The sequence below is a fragment of the Elgaria multicarinata genome, chromosome 3, assembly GCF_023053635.1.
Source record: "Elgaria multicarinata webbii isolate HBS135686 ecotype San Diego chromosome 3, rElgMul1.1.pri, whole genome shotgun sequence".
NCBI lineage: Eukaryota > Metazoa > Chordata > Lepidosauria > Squamata > Anguidae > Elgaria > Elgaria multicarinata.
In genome coordinates, this window is record NC_086173.1 from 116,359,198 (window position 1) to 116,380,253 (window position 21,056).

At 46.4% G+C, this 21,056-nt stretch overlaps 1 protein-coding gene across 1 annotated transcript in view; it reads left to right on the forward strand.

The window, feature by feature from the left end:
- CELSR3 (cadherin EGF LAG seven-pass G-type receptor 3) overlaps positions 1-21,056 on the forward strand; it is a 105,944-nt gene that overhangs the window by 65,617 nt on the left and 19,271 nt on the right. The window contains exons 13-23 of the mRNA XM_063121362.1: positions 1,794-1,935; positions 4,032-4,152; positions 4,947-5,130; positions 6,449-6,550; positions 7,680-7,694; positions 12,697-12,791; positions 14,827-15,036; positions 17,363-17,546; positions 19,424-19,573; positions 20,126-20,306; positions 20,519-20,686. Coding sequence (XP_062977432.1) covers positions 1,794-1,935; positions 4,032-4,152; positions 4,947-5,130; positions 6,449-6,550; positions 7,680-7,694; positions 12,697-12,791; positions 14,827-15,036; positions 17,363-17,546; positions 19,424-19,573; positions 20,126-20,306; positions 20,519-20,686 — 1,552 coding nt within the window. The remainder of the gene's footprint in view (positions 1-1,793; positions 1,936-4,031; positions 4,153-4,946; positions 5,131-6,448; positions 6,551-7,679; positions 7,695-12,696; positions 12,792-14,826; positions 15,037-17,362; positions 17,547-19,423; positions 19,574-20,125; positions 20,307-20,518; positions 20,687-21,056) is intronic.

Consider the following 21,056-nt stretch of genomic DNA (forward strand, 5'->3'; position numbering starts at 1 on the left):
GTGAGGTACTGGTTCCTCTCTATTTGGCCCTGGTTAGGCCTCATCTAGAGTATTGCGTCCAGTTCTGGGCTCCACAATTCAAGAAGGACGCAGACAAGCGGGAGCGTGTTCAGAGGAGGGCAACCAGGATGATCAAGGGTCTGGAAACAAAGCCCTATGAAGAGAGACTGAAAGAACTGGGCATGTTTAGCCTGGAGAAGAGAAGATTGAGGGGAGACATGATAGCACTCTTCAAATACTTAAAAGGTTGTCACACAGAGGAGGGCCAGGATCTCTTCTTGATCCTCCCAGAGTGCAGGACACGGAATAATGGTCTCAAGTTAAAGGAAGCCAGATTCCGGCTGGACATCAGGAAAAACTTCCTGACTGTTAGAGCAGTGCGACAATGGAATCAGCTACCTAGGGAGGTTGTGGGCTCTCCCACACTAGAGGCCTTCAAGAGGCAGCTGGACAACCATCTGTCAGGGATGCTTTAGGGTGGATTCCTGCATTGAGCAGGGGGTTGGACTCGATGGCCTTGTAGGCCCCTTCCAACTCTGCTATTCTATGATTCTATGATACTTCTTCTTCTACTACTACTACTTCTTCTTCTTCTTCTTCTTCTTCTTCTTCTTCTTCTTCTTCTTCTTCTTCTTCTTCTTCCTTCTTCTTCTTCTTTTTCTTCTTTTTCTTCTTCCTTCTTCTTCTTCTTCTTCTTCTTCTTCTTCTTCTTCTTCTTCTTCTTCTTCTTCTTCTTTTCTTTGTGGGTATATTGCTTTTTCTTTTATTGCTGGTTTGTAAGGGTATCTGCTTGCAGAGTTCATGCCAAATTGAGTCAGTTCATTCCTACAGCAAAGCAGAAAAGGTTGCCTCTGCACAAGGTAAGCCCAAAAAATCTCTTTGAAAAACAGCAGAGAAAATTAGAACTTCGTTTGCAAGCACCAACATTTTGTATTTTTATTTTTAATTTGGGCATGGTTTTGCGATTTGGAGTTTGTAAATCTGCCAGGAATGACAGAAAATCTAGCGCTGGGATGTGTCATCTAGTGCTAGTTTCAATGGTGCAATCTTGTCCCCTCCTCTTCTCATCTTCCAATGTCTCCACTTACCCAAGATTTCCACAAGCCACCCCAATCATTATGAAATAATAATAGATTCCTGATTCAGTGATCAAGGGCATCATCAGATGAGCATTTTATTGCATGCTCATTACTGGGCATTCACGGATTTTCGTGGGTCCCCTCATGACGGCATCTGCCTCCCGTGTGCCTCCCGCTCCTTCTAGCCTTCTTCACTTGACAAAAAAAGCCCCTGGTAGGTCCGTATTATTTTTAAAGATGGAAGTTGCCACTATCTCCTCCTGTGTGCAGGAGACGCAGCGCAATAAAGAATGGGCCACTTGCACTTTTTTTACTTCCTCTTTCCTCTCCCTGAGAGAAAGCGGACGTATCAAGCAGAAAAAGCGGGGGTGCAGAAGCAGCAGTAAGCAAATGTGATTTCCCCCTGACTGATGGAGTTCCAAATAAGCCAAACATTTTGGCCCAAGATTTGCAAATCAAGCAGATAAGCGCAACCCTCCTATTTTGCACAATGGATACTGATCATCGCCCTTGGCTTTCTTTGTTGCAGGGGGTGGGGGAGGAGAGGGAGAAGAGAATTCAGAGGGGCTTGACTATGCATTGTCATCCAGCTTAATAAACCCCAGGCTCAGTTAGAAAATGAACCCCACTTCCCAAGCATTTTCTTATAGGGGGGCCCTGAACCTCCACATTGTGTTTTGCTTTTGAAAGCTGCTTGTCTGTCTATTGTTCCAGGGTACTATGGTGGGAGCTGTGTTGATGCCTGTCATCTGAACCCCTGCAAGAACAAATCAGTGTGTCGGCGAAAGCCAGGTGCTCCCCATGGCTACGTCTGTGAGTGTGGAGAAAATCACTTTGGGCAGTATTGTGAGCACAGGTGAGACCCAGGATAGTTCCTGCACTTCTCAGCATCCTGTGGGCCTGACTAAGAAATGCTAATTCCACTAATTAATTGGATTCCTCTACTCTCAGGATCTTCAGCCATGACTTTTGAAGTCCACTGAGAAGTCAGAGGGTGAAATCTGGCTATTTTTTGCCCTTTGTGTGTCATCTGGTCCCTTGTCTAAGGGCAGATTTACAGCTTAGTTTCGAAATGGGAAATTCACAAGGAGGTAAGTTTAGCATATCAGTTTCAGATGGGCAGGACTGGTGTCAAGGGTAAGCATGGTGGGGCACCTGCTAAAGGCCCACATCCCAACAGGGTCCCACTGACAAGAGCCCCCTGGACTTGCTCCTCCTTTTCACCATGGCAGCCTGTTTGCTCCCCTGCCTCTCGCTTTGCCCCAGACAACAGTGGTGGTGGTGAGGAGGAGCAGGGGGGGGATCCGCACGTCGCTCCCAGAGCGCTTCTATGCGATCCCAGTGCACCCCGAAAATGATAGTCTGGCTTCCCTGTAAAAGAAACGAAGAGCTGTCCATGCCGCCGCCGCCGCTGCCGCTAACGACGAGGAGAGCTCTCCGTCGGCGAGGAGAGCTCAGCAAAAGAAGGCAGGGTGAAGAGCGGAAGAAGCTCTCCACCCCTCCTTCTTTTGCCGAGCTCTCCTCGCCGGCGGAGAGGTCTCCTTGGCGGCGGCGGCGGCGGCGGCAGCATGGACAGCTCTTCCTCGTTTCTTTTACAGGGAAGTCAGACTATCGTTTTCAGGGTGCACTAGGATCGCATAGAAGCGCTCTGGGAGCGACGTGCAGATCCCCCCCTAGAGATACTCTGGCCTACTTGCTCCCTGGCTTTCTGCCTGTCAAACAAGCCGATGGCAGCAATGCTGAGAAAGAGGAGGAGGAGCAGGGGGTTGGACTCGATGGCCTTGTAGGCCCCTTCCAACTCTGCTATTCAATGATTCTATGAGCCAGAGCAGCTGGTGACCATGGTGGTGAGAAGATGGACTAACGAGGGAGGGCATAAAACTGACAGGATCCAAATCACATGTTGACAGGTCACAAAGGATGCAAGAGCCAGGCGCTTGCTTTTATCATATTCCTGTTCAGCTCCTTCTTGCTGGACTGGCATAGCCGTGGGTGGCCGATTGCTCTTGGAAGACTTGTCTCTCATGGGTGATGGTTTAGTATCATGAGAATGATTGGGTCTATGGAGGAGCTAAATGGGAATGTTAATGGAAATCTAAATAATAATGGCAAACAATGGACATCAGGGCGTTATTCTATTCCATGCTGTGCATAGTCAGAGACCGATTATTGCTGTGACCACTCAGCGGACTGAGAAATACTGAGCTGTAGAGAGCCGTCCTTTGGGGTTCTTACATGCCACTTTACGTCACTGATTAGACCATCTTCCCAAATTCTTCTGGCCCGGAGACATGGAGCAAGCAATGCATGGTTCCCGTTATTAAGTTGCTGTGCCAAATGTTTGCCTATTTTGTTTAGGTGTGTGAGTGCAATAGTAGTACTTTCATGTAGGGCTGAAATATTTTCCCCCAAATCCTTGCTTGCTGCTATTATTTCCCATCTGCTGTTGCTTCTGCACCATTTTTTTAAAAACTGGGTCATCTTCCTCAGGAATAGTCCTCCCAACCCATTGGAAATCACCTAGTGAGCATCCTGATGTTGTGACACTGTGTAGCCAATTGGATTTGGCTTCCTCACGACATCACAAAGCCCACTTGGAGCGAAACCAATACTTCCTGGATCAGTATTGCCCTCCCTTTGAATGGGCAAACCCCTTTCAGAACAATCCCCAGAAAATTAACCATGGGGGGAGGAGCACTTTGCATCACTGCTGAAAATCCCCCCCCCCAAAAAAAAGCATTACAAAAATGTATTAGCTTCTTTCTATAGAACACTGTCCTCGAGCAATTTAATAAAGAATCAGAACCAAAGACCCATACTTAAACCAAGTGCAATAGCAAAACCAGGCACATACCATGCTGTTGTATTTCCTCTTGCTATCAAGCCTGCAATAAGGTGTTGCCCTGGATGCAGAACGTGGGGTTTCCAACCTCCTGACTTCTTTCCCTGCAGGATGGATCAACAGTGTCCTAAGGGCTGGTGGGGGAATCCAACATGTGGGCCCTGCAACTGCGATGCGGCCAAGGGATTTGACCCAGACTGTAATAAAACCAACGGGCAATGCCATTGTAAGGTGAGGGGACAGCTGTGCCAGTGGATTTGCAGAGGCGTGTTGGAATACTGCTTGCTTTAGGCTCCGAGACAATACTGGAATCACCTTGCCCATCATCTGCAATATTGCCTTTCATCCCCCATTCCTGGCTCTGCAATCCCATTGCGCTCATAGTTGACTGTGGAAACATACATCTCACCTTGATGTCCACTTTCATACATTTGGAGCTTCCTCATGAGTTGGCTTTTCTTTTCTTTCTTTTCTTTTTTTACGCTATGGGGAGGGACCCATGCAAGTCAACCTCCCCACCCCCAAGAGTTATCCATTTCCCTCTCTCGCAGTCTCTCCCAGCCTGCCTATGTCAGCCCTCGCCACTCCTTGGCCCCAATCCAACACTACAGGCTTCGAAAAGTGTTTGAAACAGTCCAAGGGACCAGTAGGGAAACTGCTCTTCGTTCTGGTGCGTCAAAGGGGTGATGGATGGGGAGGACCCACAGCAGAAGAAGGCTGAAAGCACTGTAGGAGCCCAGAAGGGGCACACCTGTCCATAATGGAGGAAGAAACTCCTTGTGTTGCTGTTTTTATCTTCCTGTTCTGACTGGAGGGATGGGCTGCCTCTGCTTTCTGCTGTCCTAACAGTGCCCCCTCTCTTTGTCCCATCAGGCCTACCCCCTTTCTCCTGCTGTTTCACTAGGCTCCTTGTTTTAGCCCTTTCCCCTTGCCTGCAGTCTTGTCAGCCCTTCACTCCCGCCACTCCTCTTCCTGTGACCCAGCTCTCTAACCACCTCCCCTGCCCCTCTCCCTTCTTCCGGCAGGAATTCCATTACCACCCGAAAGGGAGTGATGCCTGCCTTCCCTGCGACTGCTACCCCATTGGCTCCTCCTCACGTTCCTGCTACCAGGAAACAGGCCAGTGCCAGTGCCGGCCAGGCGTGATTGGCCGACAGTGCAACAGTTGTGACAGCCCTTTTGCAGAGGTGACTCCCAGTGGTTGCCAGGGTGAGTATAAGCTGAGGGTGTCGGAAGAAAATGTGCACGGTTCTGGAGGGGCCGCCTCTCTCTTTCTCAAACGGGGGTGTTCACCCAACAGCAGCTGGCCATTCTTCAGAGCTGGGCTCTCTCCAGGAGAAGAAATTGAGCTTCTGAAATGATGACACAGTGGGTGGAAGTCCAAGTCTAATAGGGAGGAGTGTTATATGACTCCTCTCTTCTCGTTAGCCCAGTGACTTTGGCACTTGGAAGATGGGAGAGTGAAACAGGGTAGATTGAACTAGTTCTTCTTCATGAGAACAACGTCAGTGGTAGAACTGCCAGGAAGACGGCAGTGCAAAATGTCAGCCTAAAAGGCCTAATGGTGATCTCCTTGTTAGTCTCTGTTTTTAAAAAGTAGATTCAGAAGGCAGTATTTAAGGCAGCCTCATACGCATCACCACAAGAGAGGAAATGCATCCCTGAAAAAGAGGAACACAGATCTGCATAAAATTTGCATGTGCTCATTTATAGGGAGAGATGCACATTTAGAAATAATTGCAATAACAGGAATAGAAATCCAGGACATTTTGCCAACATGGGAAAGGTAGTGGTCAGGGGACCTCTGTGCCTGCTCAGTCTGCGGCCCAGGTAGTAACTGTGGATGGGCAACTTCAAGCCATGTGCTGCAATCCCTTCTTTACCTTTAAACCAGACTCGGGCTGGACAGCCCTTCAAACAGAGGACTGCCCGTTCTTAAGCAGACCACATAGCCACTAAAGTTAACCACAGTAAGGGCAACATGCGGCAAGGATTGGAGAAGCCTGCCTACTCAATAAACCTGCCTAATCTTTCCATTCAATGGCTACAAATTCAGGCTGCGGGAGACAAATTTGCGCACATTCCACATCACACCATTTAGTTATACCAGGGCTGAATATAACTCTAGTCATCATAGTCAGTGGTGAGGGATGATGGGAATTGTAGGCCAAAACATCTGGAGGGACCTGCCAATGATTCAAATGTCGGACCGCTAAGTCACCTTCTCGAACTTTCCCCAATAAGTTTGGATTGTCTCACAAAGCCACCATACGTCCGTGAAATGTGCTGCCTCTGTAGTTTAATGGTCTGGGTTGTTGTTGTTGTTATTATTATTATTATTTTAAGTCGTATGTCATTAAATATCATTGAAAGATGATTTTATGCAGGTTCTCTTTCAATGTTAGGCCAATCAGTTTTGAGGGGTTATTGTCAGTCTCCCTGTCCCAGCTTTCTGGAGAGGCGTTCTGTGGACAAAGGACCCTCCCTAAGACTCCAGGTGACTTGGCTTCTGTGTTTGGCTTCGCAGTGCTCTATGACGCATGTCCTAAATCGCTAAGAGCTGGAGTATGGTGGCCTCAGACCAAGTTTGGCTTGCCAGCTGTGGTGCCTTGTCCCAAAGGTTCACTGGGTAAGTGTTTCCCACTTCATGGACAGGGGGAATGGGTCCGCCAGCAGACTCAGAAAAGCACTCAGCAGACTCAGAAAGTTGCAAGTTGCCTCTCCTGCAAAAGCATCCCACGTCTGTCTTTTCTTTCTCTTTCTGTTTTTGTCTTTCTGTCCACTACCTTAGCTGATTGCTGAGTATTATTTGTGGTGATAAGGGGCTCATGAAGTAGAATCCAAGATGTTTGTTAGTTTGGGAAGTGAACAGTGGTGCAAGAATTGTATGAATGAGGCAACCAGTGTTCAGAGCTAGAGAGTTTTGGAGGAACTTCCCCAGTTGGAAATTTGTGTGTTGTTAATTATGAGCCAAGTCTACACTTCTCCAGAGATCAGACTCAACTTGTAATTAGCTCAGTCCCAGATCAGCCTTCCCTCCCTCCGCAGCCACCTGCTTCCCTTTCCTGCTGAAATTTCCCTCATGGGTGATCACAACAAGAAGGCCAGCTGCTGTGGTAGGTGCAGCAGCCTTCATGTGGGCCCTGGAAGATGGCGGCACCTTGTGGGTAGCATGACTTCTGGAACACTACAGCTCCCAGGAAGACTGGGATCTGGCAGAATCAGGAAAGGAGATGAAAATAAAACTGCTAGTATCATGTCACCTTTATACAAACCTGGTGCGGCCACACTTGGAATGCGGTGTATGGTTCTAGTCACCACACCTCCAGAAGGATATTGTCGAGCTAGAAAAAGAGAAGAAAAGGGTAAACAAAATGGTCCAGAGGCTGAGCTAACTCCCCAGTGAAGAAAGGTGACAACATTTGGGGCTTTTTAGCTTAGGAAAACAGATCAAGTAAGGAGAAACACAATAGAGGCGTACAAAATTATACATAGTGTGGAGAAAGTGGATAGGCTTCTTCCATACCCCTCCTACCTAAGAATGTTTAGTAGTGGAGACAGTTACACTTAATTATTATGTTTAATCCATGCTTTATCCATTCCTAAAGCTATGGATCATTACCCCCAAAGTGGGACCGTCCTCCAAAGTTCCCTGGCTAGAGAGAACCCCATCCCAGGGAACACACACGACAGCTACACCGTTTGAAAGCTTTTAATGTTTTCCCTTTTCTCTGCATCTTTCTCTTCCTCCTGTGCAGGTTTACGGGGTGCAGGTAAGGCCCGTTGCTCTTCCTTCCTCCCCACCCCTCCTGCTTTATACGGGCTGCTCTGTGTGGCTTTTCCATTTCCTGCTTACTGCCTGAGCCACTGCCACACTTTCCCCAGACGCTGTGAGGGCTGCCAGCTCTCTTACAAATGCCTTGCCTGGCTCTGAATTCCTTGTAATCCTGTCTGACCCTCAACTTCTTTCCCTTTTCACCTAACACTAACCTGCAGAAAATCACCTTACTCACCCCACCCTCATCCCCAGTCGTCACATACAACCTGCTTACGCTTATGCTTACTGCCTTGACGCTCTTTTGTGGATTTTGGGTAACCGGTTATGCTGGGAGAGTGCTGGAACTCTGATCAACAGGTGTCATGTTGTGCATTGTTGCAAGATGATCCTTGGTTTATCCCTCCCTGTCATGGGCCTTGGTCAAAAAATGATGTTGGAACACATCTTTTTAGAAGTTGAAAAAACAGCTAACTCTTTCCTGTTGCACTGGGTCTCTTGCTTTCAGCTGATTAGCAGAGAGAATGGGATTATTGCAGGGGTAGGCAATCTAGGACTGTCCAAATGTTTTGGATGACAACTCCCATAATCCCTGACTCGTTTTGGCTTGCTTTATTAGGTGCTTAAATCCCTGATGTGCAAGCAGTCTCTCCCGCAGGCGCAATAGGGCACGGCCCAAGGTTGCCTACACTTGAATGATGGTCTTTGGCCATTTCACATCATCTGCCAGGAGTACACTCAGCCAGGAGCTGCCATCAGTCCTGGCTCACTGGATGATGCATCGAAATATACTCCTTGTTTGCAAACGCTCAATCGTGGCATTCACACTTTGCATTCTTAGGCAAATGCTTGAATGGTTTAGGTGTATACCTAACAAAGTAATGTGTGAAGCAACCCTGAGGGCCTCTTTCTAGAAAGGAAGAAAAGAGAAGAAGGCAATTGAATTGTACAAGGAGGGTTTTAAGCAGTGGAGGCGGGTGGCTCCAGTTTCAGTGGGGCTGTTTCACTCTTGGTTTCAATAAGAACCAGCCAGAGCTTTAAAGGAGCTGTCCAAGGTGCTGAACCCTACCCCCTTCCAAAAAACCCCACACCAACGGGTTTAACACCTTGGATAGCTCCGTTGGAGTTCTGATTTTGACTGAAACCCAGAATGAAGTCACAGCCCCATCAAATCCAGAGTCACCAGCTTCCACTGGGTTTAGGCTGGATATCTTCCAAGCAAGAACAAGTCAATTTTTCTTCTTCTGTGGGGTAAACTCTGTCCCCCCTCTCTTTGATTCAACCCTTCCGCCTACCCTACCCTATGTTTCAGGCAGGGTGCTTGCATTCTTTTTGGTTGCGTTTTTCATTTTATTTTTCATCTCAAGCCCCTTGTATGAATCCCTGCTCAAACTCTTTTTCAGCAACACTTTACATTTCTCCCGCAAATCCCCCCTGCTATTTTTTAACACTTTGTGACTGACACAACAGCCAGCCAATCAGTGCTGTGCAAATCTGTATCCTGCTGAGATCCGGATCAGGTTTCTCCTGATCATGTTCCAGGGAAGACAGCTGCACATCTGTTTAAAATGTGGTGAGGGCACTTCCACATTGGCTCATGGCTGAAATTCTGTATGTCTCCACTCACCCTGAAAATCTAAACTTTAGACCAGATGTGATGAGTAAGCATCTTGTCATGGGCTGCGCCTTATGGGAAATAGTATCATCATCCTCACAAGTAGCTAACCTGAAGAATAGTACAGAGCAGCCTTCCCCAACCTGGCAACAGCCATGTTGGCTTATGATGATGGGAGTTTGAGTCCAACACATTTGAACAGCACCAGATTGAGGAGCACTGGTTGACCATGGGGTTTTCTATATGAGACACTTATCAGTCCCTACTTATGGTTATTTACGGGCTCTGCAGATGATGACATGAGCCTCCAGTATAGTTTCTGTGTCTAACCAACATTTTTTGTGAGCTTCTTTAGAGCAGGGAAAATGTGGCATTTAATTGTAAAAGTGAAAGAAAGCACGCTGCTATACCACGCTGCCTCCTAGGGGTTATATAGGAGAAAGACAGGAAAGGAAACGCTCCTCGTGTAGTACGCAGATCTCAATTCTGCGATGAAACCAAAGGTAGATACAGCAGATTAACAGCTTCGTGTAGAAAAGCTCAGTATTGCTGCTATTACCAGGACCATTCTTTATGGCTAGGCATTGTGGAAACCTGGAGTACACACTGTGGAGTTCTCTGATTTTCCAACCTTGGTTGTACCTCCTTTTCTTCAGGTGTCCTGTTGAGGCCAGGTAGCAGCTTTAGGGTCCTCAAGGGAAAAGCATGCTAGTCAGAATTCATTTGTCCCAGGGGGTTAAATTCCAGAATACGTTTATATCAGAGCCATGTCTTAAAACAGATGAAACAGCAATAAAGAACAATCTTACATTAATTTAGGCCAAGGCTATGCAGACGTCAGACTTGCAGGATCTAATTTGTTTTTTTACTACAACCAGAGCCTGGTACAAAAAAAAAAAAAAAACACCCACCGCTAAGAATTAAAGCATTCTGAGGCCAGGAATTTGTTTTGAATGCAGCTCTCCATACTCCCCCCCCAAAAAATGCACACCTGGGTTTCTTCATTTCAACTTTTCTTCATGTGAGCATGATCGTTTAGAGCATAGGGTGGTGGGGCAGTGTGTATGTGTCATTTTGTTGCTGCTATTGTTAAAAAGTTGAGAACCAGAAATCCTTTGTGATCTGCTGCACGTCACCCAGAGAAATGTCACTCGATCTCGATCTACCTTTTACTTTCCCCTGAACTAGGCAGCATGGGTTTATTTAGCTCACTACTGTTGTTACCAGCTACTCTGAAGTCTTAGGAAGAGGAGAGGGAACTTTCCTAAATTTTCTACCTGAGATCCTTCACCAAAAGATGCCAAAGATGGCGCTTAGGATGATGAGCGTGCAAAATGTGTCCTCTGCCCCTGTGGATGCTCCAGAGACCTCTGGGAGGTTCTCAGTGGGTGGGACTTGGCTTGTGGACAGTCTGTTGACTATCAAAGGATTCAACTGAGAACAGAAGCCACTCATTTCTAAAGAGTTCTCTTGGCTCCAGCACTCAATTGTGTAAACCTGGCCCTGGCAGAATGTAACATTTCCCCATTTGTAAAGCAGAAAAAATGAAGAAGAAAAAAACATGACAGATTGAGCTGTCATTCTTGGAATTATAAGGGATCACAGCTGTTATTACCCTACGATGTCTTTCCCATTCAGGTCATTGCTGAACACACTTCTAGGGCCACGGTGAGGATGGCAGATGGTGTGGGTCATGCTGCTGATGGTGATGGTGCTGTCTGTGATACCGATGATAGCATTAAGGATGCCTTAATGCTCCCACTAGATATCTATATTGCTTCTGTATTGTATAGATATCACTAGTGTGGGCCTGCTGGCTTTGGTGATCCTGGTGACTAGAAAGCTGCATGGCTGTTACGCTCAGGTGTAGTGCCGTCTGGTTTAAACACAATTTGGGACTCTCAGATTTCTTGGATTTAATACATGTAAGTCTGTAGTCCTTATGTTCACCAAACACACACACACATACACACACACACACACACACACACACATGCCTCCCCTTGAAAACATGCAGACGTTATCAAGACTAAACTGGTCATTACATGCAACCGTGTGTCATTCACCCCAAACAGACCTTTCCTTTTTTGTCTGAAAAGCCACTGCTGAAGGGGGTGATGCAGAGTGCAGAAGCAGTGGAGGGAAGGAAGGAAATGTCTTTTCCTTGCCCTTTTCTGCTCCAAATTGCTGCCCCTCCCCCGTGGCTCTTTCAATCCTCTCCTGGCAAATCTGTGTTTGTCTTCTGAAAGTAGATATTGCATGTAACATCTAGTCTGATTATCACTCAGAATCTAAGAGATGTAGCTTGGAATTCCCTCTGGTTAGGGGACACGTCTTCCATACCCCCCTCTTTGTTGCTTGGTTCGTACATCCCCTCCTAGCGTCCCTCGTTTTTGTTCCCCTTGGATGCATCACTGCTCCCCAAAAGTGTAAGATTACAAATTCTGCAAACCAAATTGACTGGGGAACAAAATGTACAATGAGCCCCAATCCAGGGAATATTAGTTGTTCTGAAGTCCCATACAAGAAATTAGCCCTACTGATTAAAGGTCTCTTGATCCAACCCTATTTTCATGAAATATTCTGATCACGCTTCTACTCCCTCTGAATACTATATATTTTTAAAATTCCTGTAGTCTTTTATATTTTATTATCAGGATTCAAGACCACCACTCCTACTCCCATTTGATTTTACAGTGAGAGGCAGGTCATTCTCAGGAGCGCATGAACCAGAAAAGAAAAGGTCATGATAAAGAGCAAGATTAACCAATACAAATTAAATCCCACACGGATTCTGTTTTGTAGCAGCTGTGCATTTATCCATCCCCGTGGGCTTGAGAGATGGGTATGGCATTCCAGAAAAGTTTACAAATCTGAAAGAGTTCACAGATTTGAGCACTGGTGATGTGGGTTTGCAGCATAACATGGTATTCGGTCTTCTCCTGTAAAAACTTGTATCCATCTAGTCATGGAGTAACAAACTGTTATACCATGTGACACACATCCAGCACATTACAGAGAATCTGTGACTAATAAATTCCGTTCTCGACGACTCTCCCAGGTTGAAAATAATTAATCCCGGCACTTGGGGGAACCCACACAAAACTCAAATTAGCGAACATGAAATCAGGGCGGTTAGTGTAGCAAATGGCTTGTAGCTGACAATGAAATGAAGAGTGTGTACAGCCTCCTCTGGATCTGTTCCCTCGCTGCTGTTGGTCTTCAGTGTTAGTGGCATTGTCAGTGCTTCCTTCCGTCAGTCTGACTTGGCATGGTGCTGTTGTCTTGGCAATCTTTTCCTGGGCGGTGGTGGTGGTGATAGTGACAGGGATAGGACCAACTCAGCTCTCAGCTTTTGGCTTAGACATTCTTCCTTCTTCCTCAGGTGTGGCTGTTCGGCACTGTGATGAAGAAAGAGGCTGGCTGGAACCAGATCTCTTCAATTGCACCTCACCATCTTTCAAGGAGCTCTCAGCATTGGTAAACCACTCTGTGTGTTTTTCTCTCATGGCATGACTAGGTGGGCTTTTGGGGGCAGTGGAAGGCACTCATCAGGGCAGTCTCCATAGCCATGACCCCAAGGAGAATCCCCCAAAAATGCAGGCAACTGTCAGTGGAGGTCAGCGGCTCCAATTTTGGTGGGATTGTGAATCTATTCTGGGTTTCAGTCAGAACCCACCAGAACTGTAAAGGAGCTGAATCTATTTGGGGTGACTGTGCAGCACCTTGGATAACTCCCTTAGAGTTCAGGCTGGTTCTGGCTGAAACTCAGAATGGATTTACGGCCCCTCCAGAACTGGGGACGACAGACTCCACTGGCAGCTGTGTCGATCATGGTGTATTATTGTTATTTATTTATTTATTTATTTATTTATTTATATAGCACCATCAGTGTACATGGTGCTGTACAGAGTAAAATAATAAAATAGCAGTAGTATTGTGTGTGTGTAATATATGTGAGTGTGTTCACATGTGAGGTGCAGTCTACACAGTAAGTGATAAGAGCACCCAGCATATCTCACGTTCTTTTGTTAGGTCTTACTTCTGCATTTGCGCTAAAGCAGTTGCTTTTCCATTTTTTAACATTTATGGAATATTTCCAACATTAATTTGTCAGCCAAGAAACCCTTGAGCATCTGCCATGGAATCTCTATGCAATGCGTGAATGCTCTGTTCATGCCAGCCACTGGTCAGGCATCTCTGTTGCCCCACATGGATGGAGAGTGAAGCCAAGAATACCTCTGACACTCTCCTGCACCTGCACAGGTTAAGGCCAGCAGGCCAGCCAAATGTAGTCTGCCTGGAGTCTCAGTCCAGCCTCACCCCATTTCCCTTGACGACCAGGTTTTGGGTAGTTTCCTGGCACTTGTGTTTTTTCCCCCCATTCTGAAAGATTGAAATGCCTCTCCTAGTTTAGGTACTAGTAATAAGAGCTTTAAGCAACAACATACTGGTATTTAGTGGAACAGCAATTTTATGGAACAGCTTGAGTTTTGTGGACCAGAAAGTAGAGCCAGCCCTGGTTGACCCACACTAGCTGTGATGGTGCAAACAGTGGTTTATGTGCCTGCAGCATAAAATATGCCAGTGTCTGTCTGATTATTTCTAACTAAGGTGAGGGCATTCAAAGCTCAAAACTTCCCTGAAATTGACTAGGCCATAAACAAACTAGTCCAGTCCAATCCAATCCACCATTCAGTTGAGTTGCATGGGATGAGAAAAGGCAGCTAATTTGAAATTCAGAAAGCATCAAGAACAGTCTCTTTTTCCCAGCCTTTTGGTGGGGAGCTCCTCCCTCCTCACCTTTCTTTTGAATAATTCACCAGACAGTTACAGTGGATCAGGGCTAGTGCCACCTTAGCAGTCAGGGAGAATCTACTCCCACATAGAAATAATTATTTGTACACAACCCCTGAGGGTGTGATGCTTTCCCTTGCATCAACAATTCTCATATCATTTGTCATCCTGTTAAAATATCTTTGCATATACATTGGGGAGAGTAAATAACCTAGCACTGGTAGTTCCATCTTAGATCCATATGGCTCTTTCAAACACCCCAGCAGGGAAAAGAAAGAATAAGGAGGAGGTGGTGGTGGTAGTAGTAGTAGTAGTGACGATAAATAGGTATCAAAAAGAAATCACTGTTTTACCCTACAGTTTTTATATTTTGCAGAGGATTAAATAGCAGAGCCATCTGTTAACCAGATGTTCTTTTTCTCATGGGGAAGCAAATACCTGGGATGTCTGTTCCTGATTAAGATAGTTAGTTGCTAGATCTTGGCCACTGCCACAGTGATTTTCCTTCTAAGTAATCATTTACTCTGAAGGGCTAGTTATTTTTTGCCAATGATGTATACCAATGTCCAGGGTTCTAGTAGTCCCCAACCCTAGCTACTTCATCCATGACATAAGACTAGCTATTTGATTTGTGCTTCTTTAAAACAGGAGGTAGGAACTACACATCAGTTCTGGGAGATACTGCATGATTCCCCCTCCTTATTTTCTGTGTTGGTAGCTGGAAGGTCTGGAAAAGAATGAGACAGAACTGAACACCATAGAAGCCAAGAAGTTGGCCCATCAGCTACGGGCAGTGACAGATCAGATGGAGCGCTACTTTGGCAATGATGTCCACATCACGTATCGGCTGCTATCCCACCTGATGGCGTTTGAGAGCAGACAGCACGGCTTCGGCCTGACAGCCACCCAGGATGCCCACTTCAATGAGGTGAGGGCCTTTTTCATTACTGAGCAGATGGCAGAATTGGGTGGAGAGGAATTTAAGTAGCTGGGGTTGCTTTCTTCTCTTGAGAACAGCCTTCCCCAACCTTCCAGATGTGTTGGACTGCAACTCTATTGCCCATGCTGGCTGGGAATGATGGGAGTTGTAGTCCAACAAATCTGGAGGGCACCAGATTGGGGGCCACTTTAGGAAGTGGACGAGCGTCACATTGTGTGGATTTTTATGTGTTGTTGGAACTCTAGGAAACTAAAAGGTGCCACTGAAAGGCGATCCGTAGAAGCATAATGGAACATTTCACTCCTCCACAAACTCGACCAACCATGGTTGGTCATTACATGCTAACCAGGTCTCTCTCTCTCTAAATTACTTTTCCTGGTGAAATGTTTAAAAACAACGTATCACAGAACAACCAGTTGGGCCACTAGGTTGGGGAATCATTTAGGGACTGCTCTTCCTTCTCTCACAAGTGTATGAAATCAGAGACCCATGAGTCCAAGAATTGCTGAATAAAACAAACTGTGTGTGTGTATGTATAGATCAGGGGTGGGCAACTTGATCCCAAGACCGTGGGAGACACCAGGCTAAAAGCCATCCTGGGGAAATGGAGGGATCTTTCCTCCCTGCCCCCAGGATCCCCTGTGGGTCATGTGGATGCACAGGGATGATCCTGGGGCAATCCTCGGGATAAAGCATGGTCTAGACATGCCCCGAGACTGATGGGAGTCAAAGTCCACTGTTTCTAGAGAACACCAGGTTTGGGAAGGCTGTGTTGCTGGACAATTGTACTTCTAGCTCTTGATTCAGTTGCTGTAGATAACAGCAACAGCTGACTTCTTTCCAACACCTATTTAAATGCATTCATTTGTTTACTTACTTACAATATTTGTATACTGCCCAATAACCAAAGATCTCTGAGTGATTTACAATAAAAAGTTATAAAACCATATGAAGAAGTAAAAACACCATCTAAAGCAGAATAAAATCAGTCATAGCATAAAAACAGAGTGAAATTAACAGCAGCAAATAACTTTTGTTCAAGATATCTAGAAAAGAAAAGAAAAAAGAAAAGAAAAGCACTAAACAATTTTAAGCTTGAAACAGTTGGGAAATAAAAAAAACAGTTTCCACATGAAAAGACTGCAGTATGGGCACCACGTGAGCCTGTCTAGGAAGGGTTTTCAATGATTGGAGCACCACTAATAAGAAGGCCCTCTGGTAATCACTCTCCAGACCTCATTTAGCAAAGGCCTCTGCAAGTGACCTTAGGTATATGCCAACAGAGGCGATCCTTCAGGTAGTCTCTCTAAAGGTTAGTAGCAGCACTTTGCATAAGTGTTGAGTCAAGGAGCACAATATTTCCTTTGACCTGTTTCATTTTATCTTCCCTCCCCCATTCCCAAATATATTTTCCAGTACTGTTTTATATATTTACAAGTCTGGCACAGATGAACATAATTTTCATGTTCATCACAACTTTTCTAGCATTTCCCACTGCAGTGTTTACATATAGGCTTAATTGGTATAGCACTCGCTAACAGTTTTATTAGAAATGTCTCTTAACAGGAGTCGATGGTCTCCAAATACCAGGTCATCTCTTTACCCAACACCTCTCCCATGTCTTTGCCAAGAACTTACCATCACTACCAATTTTGCATAGAGAAGAGTCTATACTGCATCTTACAAACACATATAATTCTGAAATAAAGCCTCTTGCACTTATTGTTTCCATAACTTACAAAGCCTTAGAACAAATTATCTCTCTAGTAGCTTTTTGAGAGAGCTGTCTAGACATCAAGAAATGCCTGGTATGAAGGTACAGGTGAAATGGGACTTTATTATCCTGTATCTTCTGATTCAGCCTTTCCTATGTGACTAGGTTCTCGCTTTCTAAAAGATCTATATATCTATCCAGTATAAGGTGATGCATGGCAGTAAATGCATGGCTTTTTTTCAAACAAACAAACAAAAGGAGTAAATGCACGAGGACAAAATTAGTGATGTTTTTGGAGATATAGTTTCCTTCCATTTACACCAAACCTTTAGGGCCGGGTGGGCAACTTCCAAGGGGGGATTAAGAAAGACATTTTACACCCCACACACCCCGCTCCAGAATACACCAGGAGTTACACCCCACCACCATGGCAGTGGCAAAATGTGCAGTGATTTTGCAAGGAAACAAGGCAAACAGGGAATGCTTCTGGAAGGCTTCTAGGAATGCAGTTCTGCTTGCAAACAAGACAGACACTCCCCATGCGTCTTATTTCCCTATATAGCTTTGAATCCTCTAAAGTTCCACCTCTAATCACTACAGAATCTCTTGCGGGCTGGCAGTTCAGTGCTCGCATTAGAGAACCAGGAGCACTGGGACACGTTGCTGCAGAATGACCACAGCAGCGCAGGCCTGATGGAGCAGCTGAGAAAATACACAGGCACCCTGGCCAGCAACATGAAACTCACCTACCTCAACCCTGTTGGTGTGGTGACCCCCAATATTGGTAAGTTGGAGCATTGCTAGGGCTGGAAAGCATTGACTGGTTGCTTCAAAATGGGAGCCCATGGACCACCCCAAAGGTCTCATTGATCTGGTGAAGGTTCTCTTACAGCCCAAGGTTGGATTCAGTTTAGGTGGGTGAACTTCTGGCTGGCAGACAGACAGTCATGGGCTTGCTAAGCAGCTAAGGGTTTGTTGGGTTTGGGGCTAAAGGAAACAACGGGCTTCTCCATTCTCTTGAAGGGTCTCCTCCCCTTGCTTTATGTTTTTATGAAAGCCTAAGAGACATTCTCTTACTCTACTCCATTCTAGTCTTCCTTAACCTGATGCCTTCCAGGTGATTTGGATTTCAAATCATGATTGATGGTCAAAAATGGTGGGAGTTGTCATTCATCCAGTTGGTGAAGACTCCCCAGACTGTCTTACAGTGTTAGTGGGACTGGACAAGAGAAGCATTTCTGGAAGTTAGTGTAGATGCCATGGCTCACTCTCTGTCCAGCACTGCTTTGGAGGGCAGAGAGAGGTTCAGGATGACTGATGGCTTCTAGGTAAGGGCATAGTGATGGCCACCTTTCCTGCGTTAGGTGCAAGGACCCCACGTTGTGGAAGCTCTGACTGAGTGACCAAGAACAGGGCTGCCACCTTACAGTCTGTGACCGTGCCAACAGCAATTGGGCCACGATCACATGTGACTAGAGCTGGGGGCCCAGTCTGGATGACCCACCAGGGGATGCTGGTGCAGGTGTCTCCCACAGTGCATTGCTCGCATTTTAAGGACTTTCCCCCACACTTACAGCTTAGTGCTAGAATGCCAAAATGTTGGTCCCAGAAGCTCCAGTGCAGAAGAATCCATCATGGAGAACATCTGTACAATGGGATAGCACTATATCAGCCTTCTCCTATCTGGGTGCCCTCCAGAGGTGTTGGACTGCAACTCCCATTGGGCATGCTGGCTGGGAATGATGGGAGTTGCAGTCCAACACATCTGGAGGGCACCAGCTTGAAGAGGGCTGGCCTATATATTCTTAAAAGCATGTCATTCTGTGTAAAGGACAGCTGCTGGAGACCAGTTTCTTGAACCATGTGATCTTCACTTTGTTCCTCCTCCGTTTTTTGGGCCAATATCTACAAACGAAGGACCACTTCTGGAGTTGCAGAGATTCACACCCTCATGCCTAACACATGCAGAAGTGACACAAGTACATTTACTGCAGTTGAACAGGAAACCTCTTGAAGTGGACCACAGAATGCATGTCTTCTCTTACAATTAGATGCACATATTGCTATTTTAAAAATTAAAGTAGCCATACTAGTCTAGAAGACAGGGCGGGGGGAAATCCAAAATCTGCAGCTGGGCAATACCTTTATTTGGATCAACCAAACTCCAAAAAAATGTGCAAGCTTTCATGTTTTCCAGAACTCTTCATTGAGTTAAGTGGGTCTATCTAAACTGCAGATCTCATGGCCATAAGATCTGGCCAAATGTTTGGACTTTTCACTTTCTTCCCCATCTCTTGCTTTTTTTTGTTTTGTTTTTTGTACCGCCTAGCCTCATGAAAAGTTTGCTGATTTTGCGGAGTTTTGGCTGTTCCTAATAAAGATATTGCCCAGCTGTGGAATTTGGCTGTATTACTACAACTCCATTCCCTATGTTGTCAGGGCACAAAGTGGGAAGCTCTTAGAGCATGAAACATGCTTCACAGCTGAACATAAATTGGCACATTTGGGCCTGTGGCTCCTGGCTCTTCTGAGCTTTTACTCGTATATGTTTTTCAGCCAGAAGCGGGCCTGGGGATAGTGCTTGTTTCTCTGTATTCACACTGAAAGGCCAACTCTGAGAACTCAGTCTCATTCTTGTTCCTTTCACCTTCCCCCCCATAGTGCTCAGCATTGACCGCATGGAGAACCACACCCACCTCAGGAGGCGCTATCCTCGCTATCACAGTACCCTCTTCCGTGGCCAGGCCATGTGGGACCCACATACCCACATAGTGCTCCCCCTCTCCATTCTTGCACCCCATAAAGTCGAAGGTAAGTGACTGCCTCTTCTGAACTCCATCAGGCCCACCAGGCCCAATCCAGAGGAACTAGATGTCATTTCCCAGCACGCTTGGTTCAGGTCCCATGGGTAGCTCTACCCATTGATTGTTCTGTGGGCAGTGCCATGAAGAAAGGGCAGGGCTGAGATGGACAGAAATCCCAACTGAGCGCTTCTGATTCTTTCTCTTTGGAGCCTCGGAGTGTGGTTGTTTAATTTCCTTCAATGGTTGTTAGATGTTTATTAGTAGGAAGCTTCTGTGGGAGAAGGAGCCCTGTGCTTCCCCTGGGAGAAGGACCTGGGAGAACTTTTGATCCTTGGTTGGGAGGCACCCCTTTCTCTTCAAGGTAGCATCCATTTCATAAGAAGACAGCTGTCCTCTTAGACTTTGAGGAAAAGGAACATCTTTCTGCTTCAGAAGGATTGGAACAGTTGAGATCAAAACATAAGACCCATGGGACCTCTCTCTCCACTTTGTCCGGCCTCAAAATGGCTCAAGGCAACCATGCAATTGGTTCCTTCCTGTTTTGCTGTCTTGACTCCAGCTCCAACCACAGCAACACTTACCCCGGTCAACAGTGAAACCAATGACACTGTGGAAAGCTCCCCTCCAAAGCACTCCCTGCCGGAACCAGAGCCCGCTGTCACTATCCTCATCCTCATCATCTACCGCACCATTGGAGGGCTTCTGCCTGCCCGCTACCAGGTGGATCGGCGCAACCTCAGGTACTGCCCATTGCTCATCCCTCCACTGGGCTCTTTGCTGGTCTGCCACGCATGGCCAGTCCAGTTGAGCCCCCCGAGGATGCCTGCTATTTAGAATGGATAAGAAGCAGTTCAGTTGGAGGTGGCAGCAATGTCCTGCCCCTTCATAACGATCCAAGCTCAGTGGTGTTGCCCGGTGGCGCCAAGTGAAACGGCTTCTTTGTTCTTTACAGGCTGCCCAAAAACCCCGTTATGAATTCTCCCATCATGAGCGTATCTGTGTTCAGCAACCACACTTTTCTCCAGAGCACTTTGGAGACGCCGCTGGTGCTGGAATTCCGCCTGCTCGAGACCGCCAACCGCAGCAAGCCCCTTTGTGTCCAGTGGAATCACTCCAGCCAGTAAGTTGCTTTGCTGCCTACACCCTCATCCCAGGGCAGGAGTGGGCAACCTGTGGCCCTCCAGAGGTTTGGGCCTGCAGTTCACATGATCCCTCACCATTGGCTATGCTGGCTAGGGCTGATGGGAGTTGTAGCCCAAAACATCTAGTGGGCCATAAGCTGTCCACCATTTCCATGTACCTTGAGGCTCTTGAAAGAATAACTGATAGAGTCATGAGGGCCCAGGGAACCGTCCACAACATCTGGAAGGCAACGGATTGCCTAGCCCCAGTAGCCTCTTTCATAGCTCCTCTATGAGTTCCTTCATGTCTGCCTCTAAAAGGAAATGTTGCCCTGAAAACCCTTTCCTTTGAGGCCTCTTTTTTTTTGG